At 42.5% G+C, this 19,829-nt stretch overlaps 1 protein-coding gene across 9 annotated transcripts in view; it reads right to left on the bottom strand.

Annotated features, from left to right (window-relative positions):
• Positions 1–223: 223 nt before the first annotated feature.
• Positions 224–19,829, bottom strand: part of arhgap44a (Rho GTPase activating protein 44a) — a 52,573-nt gene continuing 32,967 nt past the window's right edge. For 3 of the 9 annotated variants that reach the window (XM_052552451.1, XM_052552461.1, XM_052552442.1), the window contains 4 exons: positions 18,308–18,826; positions 15,331–15,476; positions 14,668–15,045; positions 224–4,123 (listed from right to left, as the gene is read on the bottom strand). In XM_052552451.1, the coding sequence (XP_052408411.1) occupies positions 3,969–4,123; positions 14,668–15,045; positions 15,331–15,476; positions 18,308–18,826 (1,198 nt within the window). In that variant the 3' untranslated portion in view covers positions 224–3,968. Of the gene's footprint in view, positions 6,014–14,667; positions 15,046–15,330; positions 15,477–18,307; positions 18,827–19,829 lie in introns of all 9 variants that reach the window. The other 6 variants (XM_052552500.1, XM_052552509.1, XM_052552478.1 and 3 more) reach the window with 5 other exon arrangements.

Here is a 19,829-nt window from a genome sequence, read left to right as displayed (position 1 = left end):
TATACAGTAGACTTTTGCTGACATACAATATAAATCTATCAAATTTCTCTGGATTATCGGCCTTTAATCAACATCATTTTTAAGTGTGTGAGTTTATACAGCTTTTTTTTTCTAAAAACATAACTGATGATCAATATCCTATCTTCCCTTACATGATTTCAGGATGTAGACAGTAGTTCAAGGTGAACAACACACAAGAAAACCAAAGCACTTAGACCAGAAGTATTACAAATGTAGAGTTTAATATATATCTATGTATTTCTGACATTCTGAGAAGGACTGCGGCAGGCTTCACCGTACAGACTGTTCTTTGACTCATATGCTAAGCTGAGGAGGGTGATTTACAGGCAGATCTGTACAGTAGTTCAGTGAGCGGGGGTGAAGAGGGCTGTACATCATTGGACAATGTGCACTGATCAACTTGTCACCTCTGTTTTCACACATCCCTGGTTCATAGCTGACTCCCTTATCTGGTAATGTTTTAATGAACACACATGTGATTATCTAAAGGGAATAAATAATTAAATGCATGCTCTGTCACTCCAACTTGCTGGCTTTCACAGGATGATGTAAACAGGGAGACCTAAATGAATAAAAGTGTATTGAGAAAAAGATGAGAAATCCTCCTGTTTAAACTGTTTAAAAACAGATTTGTGGCTTCTTTGTATCACTAGTTCTTTTTGAGCATATCATTTCATGTTGAAAATATAAAGTCAATTCAGAAATAAATGTATCGGATTCGGTGCAAATTATATCTTTGTAATAGGTGCATTAGATGACTTTTTTTTTGCAAAAGGCAATTTGTACTATATGATTTGCTTGATTGAAGTAATTAATAAGATGAAATTTGAAATAATATCTATTTGACCCATTAGTATTCTGTGCCCGCAGATATCTTTGCAGATTTCTACCCTTTACATGTTGGCTTGACATACAGTTTGAATTTTGTATGATAATGCTTACATAGTGTTCAATAATAATTTAACACAATTCCCATTTCAATTCTGTACTGATTTTCCACAATCAGTACATAAAATGCAGTGAAAAGCCTTACAACAACAGATTCAAGTCGGGGCATTTCACTCCAAAATCGAAAAAAAGAAATGTATGACTATCCAGATTTATTTATTTGTGGCATTTTGGCATTACATTAAAAATGTATGCAATATTGTATTAATGACATTTGGGAATGATATTGTGCTTAATCATCATGAAAATCGTTTGATTTAATAATTTAAAACAATGCAAGTTTCTTGATCTGTAATTAAAGTATAATTTATTAATTGTTTCTTCTGATTTTGGGGTGACGCATGACCTGAGCAGATTCTTCGTGGGTCAAATCATCAGTTAAAATGACGTATGCACAATTCATCAGGTTTTAATCCAGGTGCATCCATTTGGTTTTGAATAATGTCCTGAACATTTCAATTACTTGATATAAATGCTAAACACAGTCACCTGTAAATAATGACATGATTCTGATAACCTCAATTTACAAATCACATTAAGATAACAAATACCTGTGGCTTTTCACCTTAGAAAAGTGTGTGATAACAGATGAGAATGAGAATGCATGTACATACTGTATAAAGCCCTCCCATGTCTTCATTAACAATAACATAAGCATTCATTGTAAGTGCTAACAGAGAGAGAGATGAGCAAAAGTGTCACGCTTATAAAGAAAATAAACCATGCGTCTATTGCAGCTGCTATAAGGTATCGAGGCCTTTACTCTAGTAGGGCACTTCGAAGTAAAGGCGAAATCACATTCAGTCAGCACAACAGACTCAACTGCCTCCTCACAGAACACCGCGGGAAACGGCACAGACAGAACCTCATGTATGCACGAAACTCGCCGTTAGCTTCAGGTTCTAAATACTGAATGTGAGGGCACTTGCAATTGTCATTGTGTTATCACTACAACTATAACTCAGTCACCAGTAATCATTAGACTATATTTCATCAAGAACACACACCGAGGCATATCACAGATTTCAGCAAAAAAGTCCTTTTGTCCCTGACGTACACTAAAAAACAAGCCATGGCTATCCACTGTTGGAAGTAGAGTCCTTCACATGAGAACAGAGGCGTTTCGTTGTGCCCATTCCTTCGACGGGACAGAAGTGAGCTAATGTTTATTTGACCTTAATGAAGTCCTGCGCTCAGTTCAGACAAGAGAAACTGCAGCATCCATTTAATCTCGTAGTGTTGTATACCAATGCAACAAATGTGCAATCCCAGTGAGGCATCAGATAATGTGTCTGGGGTTAAAGCAATGAGACTTTGAATGATCTTTAGGGCCTGACATCTTTGAGACGACATTTCGAAAGGATCCCTGCCAAGTTATAAAATCTATATTTTTCCATTGATTTTCAGTGATAAATGCTATACAGTGGCCCCTAAAAAGTATGTGGACACATCATGTCTATCGTTCATGTGATGAATGACATCAGTGAGGAAAAAACCTCATACATGCACTAAAAATCATTGCGACAGCAGTTGACTAAAAGTAATTGAAAGAAACATCTGGTTAGTTGGTTGTCATTATTTTGCAGATTCCACACATCGCAACTTTTTGGGGCCGTTGTATTTTCATTTATAACCTACCAGTTTCTATACAATACTAAGACTGAACTGATGTTATACAATTAGTGTAATCTGTCGACAACTTCATCTATTTTCAAATAATAATAAGTGGTTTGTGTCGGTTTTTGATTTATGCTGTTGATTAAGGCTGTTATCGATGAGGTCGGTTTAGGGATAAAATCTCTCTTGGGAATAACTCTACCTAAACTTCTGCCACGTCTGCATTCATATTTCTACATCTAGTTCCTGGCTTACAAAAGTGCAAAAAACTCACTTGCTATGTGAACCTGACAAAAAGTGTTCAGGGACAAAATAATACTTAGAACATTATTTCTATACAAGATAAATATGGCATGTCACATTTATGAATATATAATTCATATTTGCTTTTACATTTCTCCTCTCGTTGACACTTATCTACACATCTTTATATACAGTACTGGTATATACAGAAGGGATAGTGTGGCACTGCATTCGAAGCACTTTGGAGGGCATATGAGTGTGCAAGGACAACAGAAAATGCAAAGCAGGGCAACCAGTGGTTGATCTCAGTAGTGGATGCCGTGACCTGTTTTTAGCACAAGCAACGTTTCTGTTTTGCAGGTAGAGGGTGCGGATTTGAGATTTCCAGGGTTCCCACACCTTCTGACCAATGCATTTCCATTAACGGTATTCCAGGATAATTCTCACATAGAAGAAATACTTCATAAAATAAAATAAATTACAGACTATAGGAAATGCATCTTTTTAGAGTAAAAAAAAATCCATGTCGCTATTAAAATACCCTGATATTGTGGGAACCCGGGATTTCCTGCCTTGGTTTCATGTTCTGCATTAGAAAGAAAGAAAGCATTGTGAGACCTCAGCATTGCAAAATTAGACTCAAACATGCTATATGCCACCAAGTCATCTATAAAAAGCATGGCATGGACCCTGTAACAAACAAAGACTCTCCTACTCTCAGACCATGAGGGTGCATCTCAGTTTGAAGCCTCAAGCGAGACAAAGAGTATGAGGTTCCTTTAGAGTGAGCAGACTGCTCCCCTATGTGCACTGTATTGTAATTGCAGCTCTGATAAGGCAGAAATAAAAACATCCCAATCAAACAAATCCAACAACATGACAAGAAAACAAAACCGACAAAATCGTTCGGGCATTGTAACACAAAACTCCAGATTCCTCCGGTGCCAATTTGAACGAAATATAATTGATTTATTTATTTTTTAGTGGCACCTGTTGTGTGGTTGCCGTCTTATCTTATACGAGTCTCTCATGTAGTATCCGAGACTCTGGGTTTGGTCAAGGTGGGGTTTCCAGTTGGGCCTCAGCAGGAGTAAATGGGTTCTATGTGAAGCTGGCATGCTGCTGGGTGGGCTCAGGGGTCATAGCGTGGTGCTTTGGCCCTCCTCCTCGGACAAGGACTCGCCCTCCGGAGAGCTGACCGCAGCAAGGGAGCTCCGACGTGGGACCCTGAATTCGTCCAACAGGCTGTCCAGATTGACGTTGATGGAGGGAATTTCCAAACTGAAGAAATCTGCTACAGGATCATGGGAAATGAAAGCGATGGCCAAGAATGTAAAGTAACAAGACAAGTTTACAGTACAGAGAGAAATAATGGAAATGGAAATGATGAGGATGTTGAACACAACACAAGGAGAGAGAAAGCAAAAAAGCTATTTCAGTTTCCAGACCACTGTTAGAGGCGAAGTCAGCGAAGGGTGTCGAATGCGTGTTGCAGCAGGAGAGGGGCACATGAGACTGTTTCCTGGCATTCTGCACAGGGATTCGGTTACTCTGAGCTACTGGGGAGGAAGAGGAAATATCGGTTTCATTTGAAATGAAGCCTGTCCTGAAAAAACTCTGCTATGCTCATATAAAATATAAAGTTCTGCATAAAGCTTTTTGTAGTTTTGACAAAAGAATCAACAGTTCACCACAATCAGCGCTGGGGAATGTTACTTTAAAAAGTAACGCGTTACATGTACCATGCTCCTAAAAAAGTAGCTAATTCGATTACATTGCTACCTTTTATGGAAAGAAACGTGATACTTTTGTATGGCGTCAAAGTAGCCAAGGCTCTCTGTCTTCTAGAATGGTGGATTCCTGCTCGACTTATAGATACTGTATTTGTAGGTAATTTTGCCTTGAAAAAGTATTTGTCCCAGACATGATTTACCCACAGCAACAAATATAGCATAACTGCATCAATGGATGTTTGAATGTGACAAAGACCGCATAAGTGTTTTAGATCGGAATTACAATTGCTGGTAACAATGAATTACACATGTATCTGCTTGTATAATGCTTTTACAGATTTTAAGGTGGGCTATGCAGTTTTTTTCATAACAGAGTTTATAGCCTTCATATACACTTAACGTAAGTTACTCGTAATCTGAGATGTTTCCAATTTTCCAATCAGAAAATGAATAGAAATGTAACATTACTTATCACTCATATGCCGTTATCATTACATGTTACATATGCATTATTACTTATCACAATGTAAATTAAAAAAGTAATACATTACCAAACCAATCAGTGTGACAAATCCTCATAACCAGTTTTAACCTACTGCAAAGTATTTTTGGAGGAAAATCTTTCGCCCTTGTGCAATTCCTGATTACGTGGAGTCCTACAGAAATTGCTGGATTTCGTCTGTGAAAAATTTGCCAAACAGCACTTAACCTGTTATGTGTTACATGTTTGCTTGATGAGCTTTCCTTGATACTTGATAAGAAATAATTGGCACATAACATTATGTTACTTGTAACATGTTACCCCCAACACTGACCACAATGAACAATACTCCACACATAGATAACAAGATGGGTACAAATTGAAGATGTGGTAACATTAAGAACCTTGTCAGTGGACTATGTGTATTGGTGGACTGTATCTGATTGTGTTGACCTCCCCTGTGTGAGAATGAGATGGACGCGGATGGACAACTGTGAGGTTGTTCTGTCATCCTGCGATGGACTCGACTGAAAGAGAGTTTGGTTGGAGTTTACCTGGTTCCACCTATGCGGTGGTGGGGATATTGGGAGGGGGAATGGTTCATGATGTGAGGGCAGGGCCGGAGGCATTGAGATGAACTTCATAAGCGACGATGTTGGCAAATGTGTGATGTTGCTTGGAAAGGTAAGGCCATAAGCCATGCATAGACCAGTCTCACACCATGCACAGACTACACTGACAGAATGAAGAAGCCAAGGACAGTCCCGCGATTGCGAGTGAATGACAGAGCCGGAGAAGGAAGTGTTACGGTATGAGACAGAGAGCATGGCTGCAGTCGAGGCCCCAGATTCAGCCACAGCACCAGGCCAGACGGTGTGAAATGAAGCTTTTGCACGGGCACAGCAGGTTCTGGCTTACCCTAAATGTCCCCCTCACACTCAGCCCACATTCAGTCCCTGGCCTCACACAGCTGCAAGGTGCACAACGATGACAGGGGATAAAAGAGTCATACATCAATCAGTGCTCAGGAGAATGACTGACAGACGTGCCTCACATGAGAGAACATACAATCAGTGCCATACAGCGGGCCACTAGAATGATACAAAGACCACAGAACCTGACTTCAGAGAAACAGTCTCACACTGGAGCTGACTAGATAATAAGGCCTCACACTGAACTTTAAAGATGAAGTGTGTAATTCTTTGCATGTTAAAATGCTTCATTCTACAGTAGGTCAAGTCTGACTTGCGGCATAAAGTCTGGCCAAAATAGCAGTTTGTAAAGGATTGGATTGAGCTTATGACTTCGAATGCATCATCATATGAACGAATGCTGGCAAAACTTACAGACTCCACCTATGCTTTCAATCAGAGATGGGGTGGCTTTCTGAATTATTTGGAAAACTAGTAGATATATCGTTTTGCTGTCTTTTTGTATTATATCGTTGAGGCGAGTGGGGCGGGGTCGAGAGGCGTGGGAACGAGGAGTGAGGCCAGGTGTAGTGATTGGAGATGAGCTACACATGCGCCCCACCGCTGGTTTTGAGTCCCACGTAGGAGATGGAAGGATATAAAACTGGAGCGACGACCGTGAAGGACGAGAGAGGACCAGGCCTGGGACATTAGTTTATGTTTTGGTTTTTATTTATGCGCACCAGTCGTCCGTGAGGGGCTGGTGCGCCGTTTTGTATTTATTTTGAATATTAAAGTATTTTGATTGTGCGCCGGTTCCCGCCTCCTTCTTCCCGATGTATAGGAAGTTTGAATCGTTACAGTGGTGCCGAAACCCGGGAGAAGGAGGGACGTGCTGCTGAAGATCCCTCGCCGCTGTGGTGAATCCGCGGTGCCCTCGAGCTGGCGAGGTATGTGCCGCCAGGGACGCTCGAGGCGGTGGGCTGGAGCGAGTTGCCGGGGACGGGCGAGCTCGCTGCTGGCCGCCCACGATATGGAGGGGCGGCTGTCATCCGTGAGGGAGCGGAGGAGTCGGCGTCGTTCGCCAGGGGGCCGTTCGAAGGAATCTGGAGGGACAGGGAACGGGGGACTCCTGCCGGCTGCCCAAAACCGGAGGAGCCGTCGCCGTCCATCGGGCGGCGGAGGAGTGTCGCGCCGTCCAGTGCCACCGCCAGGCACCGCGGAGGAGATCACCCAGCTGGTGGAGGGCCGAGCAGCAGTGCGTCTGGGAACCGGATTTTTTTTTTTCCCTCTCTCCCCTCTCTCGTCCTTGTCGCTCCTCCTTCCATCTCCTTTTCTCTCGCCTCGTCTGTCCTACCCCCAGGTTCCTGCAGGTCCCCGTGAGCGGTCCCCCCCGGAGGGAGGGGGGGGGGGGGGTAGAGCGCAGTCTCGAGGGTACCCCCCGGCCTGCGAGGGGCGATGGGGGTATGTGGCGAGTGGGGCGGGGCCGAGAGGCGTGGGAACGAGGAGTAAGGCCAGGTGTAGTGATTGGAGATGAGCTACACCTGCGCCCCACCGCCGGTTTTGAGTCCCACGTAGGAGATGGAAGGATATAAAACTGGAGCGACGACCGTGAAGGACGAGAGAGGACAAGGCCTGGGACATTAGTTTATGTTTTGGTTTTTATTTATGCGCACCAGTCGTCCGTGAGGGGCTGGTGCACCGTTTTGTATTTATTTTGAATATTAAAGTATTTTGATTGTGCGCCGGTTCCCGCCTCCTTCTTCCCGATGTATAGGAAGTTTGAATCATTACAATCGTTATTTTTATATTTGCTTTTATTCATTTAACATCTCTGGATGTTCAGTTTTGGCAATGTCTGTTTTTGTGTATTCTATGTTTGTGGTTGAGACAAGTTCAAATAAAATAAGTTAAATAACATTATGTAACGTGACCAACCAAAGTTCATTTAGTTTATATCTTGTTGTTTGGGGGTAACTTTGAATACCTTATGCAATCTGTGTGGGAAAAGATTTCACCCTCATGTGTGATTCCTGATGGCATGGGTTCCTATTGAAACGAGTGGATTCCTGCTAACATAAGTACTCCTTAAAACATCCACACTTGTACTCCTGAAAATTAAAAGCAAAGCTACCCAATAATTTGAAGTTGACGATTTTCAGTGCTTGCCAATTTTTCCATGTGACCAATTTAAATCCTTTGAGGTGTCCTACTGTATGTCTGGACACCTCTCGCCTGGATTCCTATTGAAATGCAGACCTGTACGCACTTTGCATAGTGGGTATGCATTTTGACCTCAAAGTACGCTAATACGATTTGACACTCTAAACTACGCAAAAACCTGATGACACATCTGTCTACATGTTTACTGGCTTTTATCATTCAATGCATTTATATATTTTTATGCAGCTACAGAGATAGCTGGATGCTTTTATCTATATTATGGCCGGGCATACACTGTGCAATTTCAGTAAAGTTTGTGTTAAATACCAACTCTCACCGTATGAGTAAATTGCATGCAATGTCAAGCCAAAGCTCAGGATTTATGTGCTCATATGGTCTGTCCGTCGACATGCAACTTGACTGCCCCTTTTACACTGCACATTGGTCCCGGAAAATTGCCGGAGTGCCTTTTGTGTGAATGCAAACACGTGCAGGGATTGATTCAGGGATCGATCCCGGGTTGGGGACCTAAGTCACATTGCCAGGTTCAGTTCCAGAACAAGCTCTGTGTGAATAAAAGCCAGAACCAATGCCGTAAAGCTGAAAAAGTTCAACCTGCCTCAGGCACAGATGTGCTCTTTTATAAATGTCTGGTTTGGGTCAGCCAGCAAGTCAGATCTGCAGCGGACTGCAGAAAGGACCTTTGGTGTGCACCTGCCCAGTCTTCAGAGACCAAAGACCCCTCTCTCACCATAGACACAACCTGTTTGCACTTCTCCCCTCAGGCAGACGCTACAGATCTCTGTGCACTAGAACATCTAGGCATAAAAACAGTTTTTTCCCCCCCGTACCCCATTATCTCCAGCTTAAACAGCTAACACATGAATCATTACCTGTGTTCCGTAATTCATTTCCGTAAATCATTCTACATCTTTAATTATTGCCTTTCTCAAGTATTATGTAAATACATATGCACATCTCTTTATTTATATAGTTCTATATACAGTAAAAATGCACAAATCTGTATATAAATAAATCTACTGTTCCAGATTTATACACATTATTTATTGCTAAGTCTTACTATTTTTTTTCTGTACTCATGTCAGATGTGTATGTATGCATGTATGTATGTATATACCAGGAACACCTTAAAAAAACACAACAAATTCCTTGTGTGTTTGAGCACAACTGGCGAATAAAGCTAATTCTGATTAAAGTAAAAGGTGTTTCGTAGTGATGATGACGCATGTTATCGTGCGACTCTTTTACCAGGTGTTTTGAAGGCAGATCAACATTCGAGACAAAAATATGAGCAAACTGAAGCAGAGATCAGTTAGCTGCCCACTATCTTTGCTGAAGCTGAGATTCTTCACGGGTTGCGTGTGAACCATTGACTGTTAAAAAGATGGACGACACACCTTCATTCACTTCCATTGAAGAAAAGTGATGCCGTCATTGTCTTAACAGTACGCTGATATGGGACCAGAGTCTGCGAAGTAGCAAATTTTGGACCAACATCTACGCAGTAGAGATCGAAGTGGAGCTGCACCCTGCCCACACTTCTGCAGAATCAATCTCAAACACATGCCCCAGACCTTGGTGCTGCAGTTCGCTCAGAGAAGCTGTCAGTCCCAGCTGTCAATCATGACATCACACTTCCATTTTTATTGCATCACATAACTAACTAAAACCAAACTTATTTTAAAAACAAATACCCTAACTTACATCAGCGTGATGAAATCTACATCAAATGACATAAAACGCTGTTTGAATACAAAATATTTAAAGTGAAATGTAATCATTTAGTTTGTCCCACTTGCCATTATATACCACGGAGAGGGCGGGGTTTATGACCTATACTGGGACCAACCACCTGGGGGTGATCGGAACACAATGGATTAACTTTTGAGGAATAGTGCGGCACACTTGGTGTGAACGCACGCACAGATTCCAGGAAATCACTGGCAGTGTGAATGAACCAAAATCTAATGATCCGGGAACAATTGCCGGTTTCCTGACATTTTATCCAACCCGTCAGATTTTCTTTTCAGGGTTTCCTGTGCATGCGTACATCAATATTGTGTCCTTTTCTCATGCTAAACAACAATATTTAATTTACCTGCATTACTGTAAGGGTAGGTTTAGGGTTGTCGAATTGTACTACCCACTTTTTTCAGTGGGAGGTAACAAAATCTGGCAGGGTAGAACAAATCGACAGAACACTGGGACACATTACCTGTGTATTATCTGGAATCTCAGAGTGAAAGGGGCTTTAGAAGCTGGGAAATAATCCACCATATTACGTGTTGCAGTTTAAATAAAATATACATTTTATATGTATAAATAATATAATAATTTCTTAATTCAAAATAAAATATTAATGATTTCATCTCTGATAATCCTGGGTTGCTATGGTCATGCATGTTTGTTTACGCATTTAACTCGTGGCCACGAGAAAAACTTTTCGTTCCATCAACATAGGATCCCGAGGCCACGACATAAGGATGTCGTTACCTCGACAAAATGATCTCATGGCCACGACATAATATGACGTTCCCACTAGATATTACTTCGTGGCCATGACAAAACTAAGTAAACCGAACAAGTCACCTTACGGTCACCGAACAAAATGGCCAATCCATAAAAATAATACTTCTCTTAAAAGAAATTTGAAGTAGACATATGGTAATCCATGTTTTTCCACAGTGTACAGAAGTGTACTGGATATTTAATTAAAGTGTACTGGAGTTTCTTTTTTTTAAAGAGCAGAAATCAAATAAAAAAATAAAAAACTCGGATGTTCCATGCTGAAATCCGTGGTTAAAAAACCGAGGTATTTATTGAACTGGGGGCTAACTATATTGTTGCATCCATACTATTTACTTTGAAATACTGTACAACAGGAATAGCACAAAGGTGTGTGTGATTTAGTGCAATTACAATTTTGACATTAGCCATTAAGGAGCTTCAGGTAATATTATAGCTATCTAAGAATATATGACTCCTCAACCCCCATGTCCTGTCCCATCACACTGATTGATATATATATATATATATTTCCAAAGTTAGCAGGTCTGTAAATGTGACTGCACCTGCACCCCTAAAAGTTGAAAGTAAAGCTAATTAATCAAACTTGAGTTCCCTGTCAAGGGAACTTCGAACTGCGTCCTCTGAAGGGACACTATGGGGAACACCTCGTCGTGACCCGTGTCTGAAGCATACTTTGAAAAACGCCAACGTGTTGGCCGGCGACAGCCTCTGACATCGCTACCGGTGTGACTATAAATACGCGCCCGTAGGACCCGTCACTTATCTTCTTCGTCTTCATTGACTGTTTTGTTTGAAGCGTGCATCTGAGAAATGACCAAAACGGTAAGAGCAATCTATTATTGTTATCATGGCATCCACTAGCAAGTCGTTTAGACAGTGGTTCTCATTCATGAAACACGAGCAGAACGAATTTATGTGTAAATCGCGTGTAAAGTGGTTTTGGCGTAAATTTTCGGATTCATTAAAACGTTTGTATTTTCATTTTACCAACTAACATTTTAAATGTTAGTTGGGACGAAAGAAATCTACACCTGCTCCCAGCCACGCGTAAATAGTTCGTTTAACTTCTGAACGTTTTGCTCATTAATACGGCTGCATTTTAATTCACCTTAATCGGGTACATATTTACACAGCATTTTGAAAAAAATATTACATATATTAATTACGTACGTTTTTTCTTTTAACTTTTATTATGATAGCCAGTATTAGGATCTTTAATATGCTGCCAAACTTCCTTTTTTAGGACCTGATACGCCACTAGTATGCTTGAAAATAAAATGTGGCATTTTGAATGAACTTCTGATAATAAAACTTCTACCAGAAAGACTCGGGAGATAGAAGGATGTACGAAGCATACATTTATTGACAGCTCAGCGAGCACAATTATAAATTTCTTTGGCGGAAGGCCCCGTCCATGGTTCGTAATCCGAGGGTAGCGAATCTGCATTTCCTGCCTGAAGACGAAGGCAGGGGCGCAGCCGACCCCCCTGGAAGGTAAGGACAGGACCATCCTGGTGGTGGTGGGGAGGGTGGAGGTTGTTGTCGCGTCGGCATCTGCGAACTCAAACATGTGTAAGTACGATCTTTTATACAGGAGTATAAAGACGTGATTGGATAATGATGAAAGTAATTAGTGACGAAGTGATTGAGTCTTCCTGGCAGAACTTAGGCTAAAGCTTCCATTTCAATTTCTGGAGCTGAGAAATGTTTCTTTTTCAGTCGCTTTTGAGAAGACATGTTGAAATCCTTCGTTTGGTGTCATAATATGATCTTCATATATAGTTGTCAGTCGGATTTAATAGGCGGGATTTATGGTAATTGAGAGTGAGCATGCACGCGCGTCCCATTTACGACTGATTGGAATTCATTAACACACACACATTTCACTATCACATCTGACGTTTACGAAGTTTTTGTGAATCAGGAGAAGAGTTTTCGGGAAGTTCTCTTTACGCGTAAATCACTCAGATATTTACGAATGTTTCATGAATGAGACCCAGTGTGTGCATCCGTGTCAGCATTATTTGACACCTGAAGACACACATACTCTTTGCGTCTCTTGTTTGGGCGAAGAGCACACGTGCAATGTCCTTGAGGGGGCAATCTGCCACCTGGCCGCTTGGCGCATCCGGGGAGGTAGTTACGGAGGTAGTTGGAGCTCGCCTCTCCCGTGCGATCCAGCACCATTGCGATGCTTGGGAACTTTTCTGTACACACGCTAAGCCTGTGTACTTTCTCAAAACCACATGGTCAGTGTGCATGTTAACGCTTTGCGCACTGTCTGAAATCCACGTAAGTGGTAAGTGTGCACGCAAGACTCTTTGCACTTTCTGAAATCCTGTACGGTAAGGGTTACGCGCTCCGCTTCGTTCCCTTTCTTAAGATGATTAGCCCCGGGGTTCCTTGGGCTTCATTCAACCAGTGTGTATTTGTTATACACCTCAAGCATCGCCCCTCAACATGGGGGGCTGTGTGGGCAATTTTCATGGTAGTTAGCAGCGCTCCCCTTTTCTGAAAGGGTCTAATATGAGCATGCTGCTCGGAGCTCGGACTCCTCCTCTCAGCGGGAAACTGAATTCTCGTTTTTTTCATCAGTGCGCTCCAGTACTACATACTGTTTTGGGACGCACTGTGAGAGCAGACATCCTGCTGAGGCAGGGGCTGAGGCTCGGGAATGGCGCCTTCGCACCAAGGTGTTGAAGCAGAGTTGGAAAGGTTGGCCATATTTGGGTGGATTGGTTTTGCGGCTCGAGAGAGCATCGCACTATCCCCTCTGGCTTCCTCTGACTCATCCAGCTCCATTGGGGCTGGACGCCATGGTACAGGCGTGGCCGAGGCTTCATCTGTACGTTCAGTCCTCCAATTGCTCTGATCCCGTGCCATTCCATTTACGAGCTGGTCTATCAGAGTGCCACGAGAGCCCCTCCTTTGTGACAGGCAAGACTTGGTAATAGACAGTGCTAGGTTCTTAGCCGTATCCCTTTAAAGGAATCTTTTGTGATTCCAAGCCTTCAGCTCTATCCCAGGCCGAGGCCCCACAGGTAAGTTGGGTATGTAGCTTAGGCCTTTCACTTATCTTCTTTCACGAAGAAGATAAGTGACGGGTCCTACGGGCGCGTATTTATAGTCGCGCCGGTAGCGACGTCAGAGGCTGTCGCCGGCCAATGCGTTGGCGTTTTTCAAAGTATGCTTCAGACACGGGTCACGACGAGGTGTTCCCCATAGTGTCCCTTCAGAAGACGCAGTGTCTCGTTCCCTCTCAGGAACCATGGTTACATTCGTAACCTGAGACGTTTATTATTTTCAGCAAGTTCTCGCAAGTTTTTTCCAAGTGACCGATTCATGCTTTTTTATGAAATCTGAATCCTTATAAAAAGACTGGATTTCGCCTCTGAAAGTTCACTGAACCACATCGTACATTCATTCCCTGAAAGTTCAATGTAAAGCTGGCCAATCTAATAGTCAATGATTTTCAGCAAGTGTTTGCCCATTTTTTCCCTTTTATACAACCTAAAGACTGTAAACTTAGTGGCACTTTCAAAACACTGCGTGCTTTGTTTGAGCGGTCCAACACTTCCAACAACTTCTGGCTCAAATAATAGCATGAAACTGGTGCAAAACTACCTGTTTGTCAGTGGAAACTCTGTATGGAAAGTCATCGTTTTTAGATTTCCATTGGTTGTGCAAAAATTACACACTTCACTTTGTGTTAAAATATATACAGTATGTTCCTTGCCTTAAAGTGAATTCCCTTTGTTTTAATTATTTCTTAAAATTTAGAACTAAAATATAATCCTAGGGATTAAAAAATAATCATAGTATACATCTCAAAGGCAACTGAATTTAAGGGCACTCCATATTTTAGACAAAAAAAATCTTCACATTTTTTATGGGGATCTGGCTCCTTAAAGTCCACCGCCTGAGTAGGACGGAGAGACAGACAGTTTGAGAGAGGGACGCTGGACTCCCACTTGTGATGTTGCCACTGTGGCATGTTTACCTGTGGACATGCTCTCCCCGGGGGACAATCCGTCAAGTAGACCCTGCTCCAGGGGCTGGGGGGCCGTAGGGGGGACAGTGGGTGGCTGGGGAGGGGGTAGACTGGGTCTCTGCCTGGGCTTTGGGGTGGGTCGTGACTTTGTGAGCGTACCAGTCAGAGACGGCGGCGAGGACAACGTATGGGGTCCCCCTAATGGGGTCTGGCCAGGGGAAGAGGTGGGCGCGTGTCCTGGGGGACAGCCCAAACTGTATGGGGAGGGGGTACTTGGGGGAGTGGGGGACAGGCTAACCGGAGACGGCTGACCTGTGGATTGGTCTGATATCCCCCCCGACTGGCCGTAGGGAACCTTGGGTGGTACAGGGGCCAGTTTCTTAGAGGCTGTAAGGGGAAGAAAGATAAGACAAAATCAAATAAGCATGCAAGTCACTTTTACTCTACGATCCTGTTTACACCTGGTATTAACATTAGTTTCGGATGATCAGATCACAGATAGAAAGTGCTAAGGTGAAAATTGGGTGCAGTGCATCATACAGAAACACGTGTATTACCAGATGCAAACTGATCTGATCACCCAATGCAGACATTATACCAGATTTAAAGAGGATTTTAGCTGCAGATTAAATAAAAATAAAGGAAATAAAGAGGAATCCCTGTGGGACGAACCTTTGCGTAAGGTGTGGGGGCTGTGCTCTGCAGAATGGGGAGACTGGCTGTTGCTCTGCTGACCACTGACAGGGGGCACTGTTGCTCCTGATGCCTGCGCAGACTTGTGGCCAATCACAGGAGAGAGGTCCTTGCTCTTCAGAGTGCTGGAGAGAGAGAGAAACATGACTGCCTGGCATCAGTCTGGACCCACTGTATCATTAATGACTAATAGCGTGCAAGGACCTCTCATGCCCCCCATCAACGAAACTAAAAACAGCGACTTAAGTGCTAAATAACATCCTTCTGCTTTTGATTGTGTCTGAATGCACCATGACATAACATTATTGACTTAACTGACGTGGGAATCGAACCCATGACCCCTGTGTTGCTGGTGTCATGCTTTACCAGATGAGCTACAAGAACGTAAATCTAAACTCTGCTGAATTTTTAATAGACATGTGAAGGTGGATTTACACAGAGTGTTTCTCATGCACGGCAGAAGGAGGGGGATTGAGTGTCCTTGCCCAGCACACACACACACGCAGCATGTATCTTTAATATAACTAAGCATGTGGAGCTTGTTTTTCACTCTGACAGCTCTATTCAGGCGCCTCTCTGCTAAACTCTGAGGAAGAAAAATCTAAGCGCACACATGAACACATTAGTCCTCTACACCTATCATGCAGACATGCAGAGAATGATTATGCAATATCTGCATCTATGTGGCTACGTTTGGAATGATTCCCCCATATCTATGACTCAATCGCTGCAGTTCCCTGTGACTTCTGAATAAAGGCTCATGAGGGTAGATGTGGAGGGGATCCTGGGCCATTGCAATAAACAGTCAACATCATTGGTAAAACGGCTAACACCGGCTCTACCGATGCTTAGCGCTCCTAATAAAGATCTTAGATTGATCTTTATTGCATTGATGCATGTGCAGCAAGCGATGGAAATTCATGTAGATCCACTATGACATTCCCGCAACCTTTCAAACAACCCAGGAGACTGATGATCCAAAAAAAGAGCATTCGTATACACAATTCCCACCTCAATTAAATGCATGCCCTACATTGCTGTGAAACGTCTGAATTCTAATTACATTTTGGTCATTGTTTCAGCCTTATGACGATTTACCAGTGCATTTGGATTTAGAGTTCTCTAATACAGATGGCTGTTAAGTAGGGAAGACTCTTGATTAGATGATTCTGTTTTATTTGGCTCTAGATGTCTCTTGCTTTGTTCCAAAATCTAGTGAGCTGCCCTTGTTGTCAGCAGCTACCTACTAACACAGCATTGCATCTGAAATGAACATCAGAAGTGATTGATCTGAAATGCCATTCATGGGCACCAGCTCTGTAAACCAATGAAAGTAGAGTTTGCGGTTTTTAGTCCATTAAGATGTGGTCACGTTAGCAAAATTTTAAAGAGTTTTTTGGCAAACAATGGTAAATGTGACCATACCTTTAGCTTTTCATATGTTAATGTAGACCTAAAACGTAACCAACTTTTAAGTAGATTGAATACATTGAACATGTAGTTTTTGTCTTCAGGGAAAACGAAATAAGGGACTAAAAAATATTGATTATTTGAGAGCAATTAATTTGCTCTCTAGAACAAGAATATCTTTCCTTTTAAAGCCATCTATTTATGACTAGCCACAGCCCAATATATAATTATGATGCAAATGCTTAGAATATGCGTAAAGCCAAACACACAGCCTTTTTAGTAAACTTAATTTGACAGCGTGCACATGCATACTAGAAAAACTGAAGTCTACATTGGGCTTAAGATGAAGATAGAAAAGCTAAAGCCCTTTGGCTAATCATAACAAACCGTTCAATATGTCCCATCCCACTGGCAAAATGTTTAATGGGGCTTATTTTCTGCAATAATCCAAAAGCCAATTGAAAAACCCCATTGGGGTTTTTTGAGGTTAACCAGGATGACACGGACCCACAAGCTGGCCCACAAAAATACTCATCACTACAGCACGCTAGTGTCAGACATTTACAGAATTGATGCATTTGACTTAAATGGACTTTCTAAGAACCGAGTAAATGTAAGTGGCAATTTGATTTTATCATTGCAATTAATTTCGGGAAGTCCTTTAATTTCTATTTTCCAAAACTATCACATGAGGACAGAATAAATCCATTTCCTATTGTATGGGGGAATCTTTGTGTTGGGGGAGCGCCTATGATGACTAAAATAGATGCCTATAGGTGGGCAGCTCATTAGGTTTTGGAGCAAAGCTGATGTTAATGTTCATGCACATCAAGTATGACTATCCCAGTGAGCAAAAACAACTCATGACTCTATGTCACAGTCAATACATTCATACGCATAATACATTCATGTCACCATTTGCAGCTCAATCATTGTATTTATTTCTACCAGGGTTATTATAGTTATAAAGTTTGGATCTAAAATTTGGATCTAAAACCATTCAAAAATGTTAATAAATGTTAACTGAAATTCAATATGATTTTAAAACCTTTTTTTCAGCTAGCTGCAAAGGCAACGTTTTTGATTTGGTTTAACTTGATGTACTAAAACAGCTAATACTGAAATAAAAATACATAGACATATTAAAATAGCTACTAAAAACACAACAAAATGACAAAAATCTTAACTTAAATTAAAATAACTTAAAATGTGAACTGAATCAAAATGTGAATATATACAAAATAATATAAAAACTCAATGAGAGCACTGATTTCTACTTGAAGGATCCACTTTCACTAAGGCCAGAAACATCCTCAGTTGCCAGGCAACCTCAGGCTTTCCCAGACAATGAGAATGTTACGGAATTTGCGTGATGGGACTGAGAAAGCAATAACATTACAAAGAAAGTTCCAAAAACAAGATGGAAAAGTGGGAGCCAGTATGGAGTGATCTGAGGTGAGCGCTCAGACAGTGTGGGGAGCCCTGATCAGGGGCCGTCACAATGTGTTTTGCGAAGGCAGGGTGGCCGCAGGCAGGTGGTATTTACCTAGTCAGCCTGGGGGGTCCTCTCTCACGGGCACATGGACAGGCAGCCCACGGCGGGGGTGCGGTGGAGGGGAGGCTAGGGGGGTTTCCGAGGGACATGTCATGGCGGGTCAGTACGAGAGGGGTTTTAATATAGAGGGGTGAAGCACTGGCGTCAGTTGAAGCGGCATGCGGCGCGTCACACAGGGGCCCGTGTTTGGGAAAGTGCAGGCAGCTAGGCTTGGGGTTGGAGTTGATATCGAGTGAGGAGGAGGAGGAAGAGGAAGAAGAGGAGGGGGGTGGCTGGGGCTGGGAAAGGCCGAAGCCGGCCCAGCGCAGGGGCGGAGGTGGGGAGCCGGGAGGCTGGGACTCGGGACCAGGGGCGACGGGCCGAGCGCAGGGAGGGGGCTTAGGGTAGAAGTGGTGAGAACCGGGGTGGGAAGATGAGGACGAGGAAGGGTACGGAGGGGGTGGCCGCTCCTCCACGTGGGACGAATAGACATGTGAGGAATCCGGCCGAATGGGCGACACGTCGTCTGAGCTGCAGATATTGAAAACAATAAAAGAGCAAACACAGGAGAGAGAGCTCTGGTCAACTGCACACGCATGATAGCGCAACAGGAAAGTGGATGCTTAGCTCCAGCTGTGGCTCGCTAGCGTCATACAATATTGATAATACTCTCAGGATCCTTTGGTCTGCATGTTAGTCTCAAGCTGGTATGAGCATTTAGCCAGTTTAGAACGCGGCAATTAGCAACAGGTCTAGCAAACAGCAAGCTTAGCAACGAAAAAGAGGCGCCATCCAACTCCACTGGCAGGAAAAGCACAGCAATGCATTCAAATTCAAAAAGAAAACTGAAAATGACCTTGTGTCTGCGCACTGCACCAAGTAAGGAAAAAAATCTCTTTGAGCAACCAAACATTAATATACTGTACAAGAGCTAATCACTGAAACCAAGGTCTCTAAATATGGTGAAAACCCAGAGCAGTTAAACACAGACACAAAAACCCTTTCATTGCCCGAAAGAGTGTTGGGGGTGTAAGTAAGCCAGTCAAATCATCAGCCATTGCAAACTGTAAATATAATGACTTAACCATGGCATGACCTTGGCTTCATTAATGTATGATTTGCAAATGGGCTTATGGGTTGATTATTAGTGAAATTGAATGAATAGGAAGCCACAGCAAGACCAATCCTACCAAACTGTGACTACATGATCACATAGGCCTGTACACACTGCAAAAGCATCAACAACTGCATTCATATCTGGTAGTGAATCCTCTACGTTATCGTTTTGAGTCTGAACAGAGTACAGGAGTCACTCCTGGAATTACAAATTAAAAACATGCCAAAGAAACATGATGTAAGCGTCCTGGAGGCATAGTGGTCAGTCTCGTATGCTCACCAAAGCAGTATTGATTTGATGAAAAAAATACAGCAAAAAATGTAATTTAAAATCTATTTTAAGATACTTATAAAGTGTAAATGTAATAAATAAAATGTAATATATTTTCAGCACCGTCTGACAGTAATGAATGTTGAG

Source organism: Carassius gibelio, chromosome A3, assembly GCF_023724105.1.
Source record: "Carassius gibelio isolate Cgi1373 ecotype wild population from Czech Republic chromosome A3, carGib1.2-hapl.c, whole genome shotgun sequence".
Classification (NCBI taxonomy): Eukaryota; Metazoa; Chordata; class Actinopteri; order Cypriniformes; family Cyprinidae; genus Carassius; species Carassius gibelio.
This window is presented reverse-complemented; position numbering and strand designations above follow the sequence as displayed.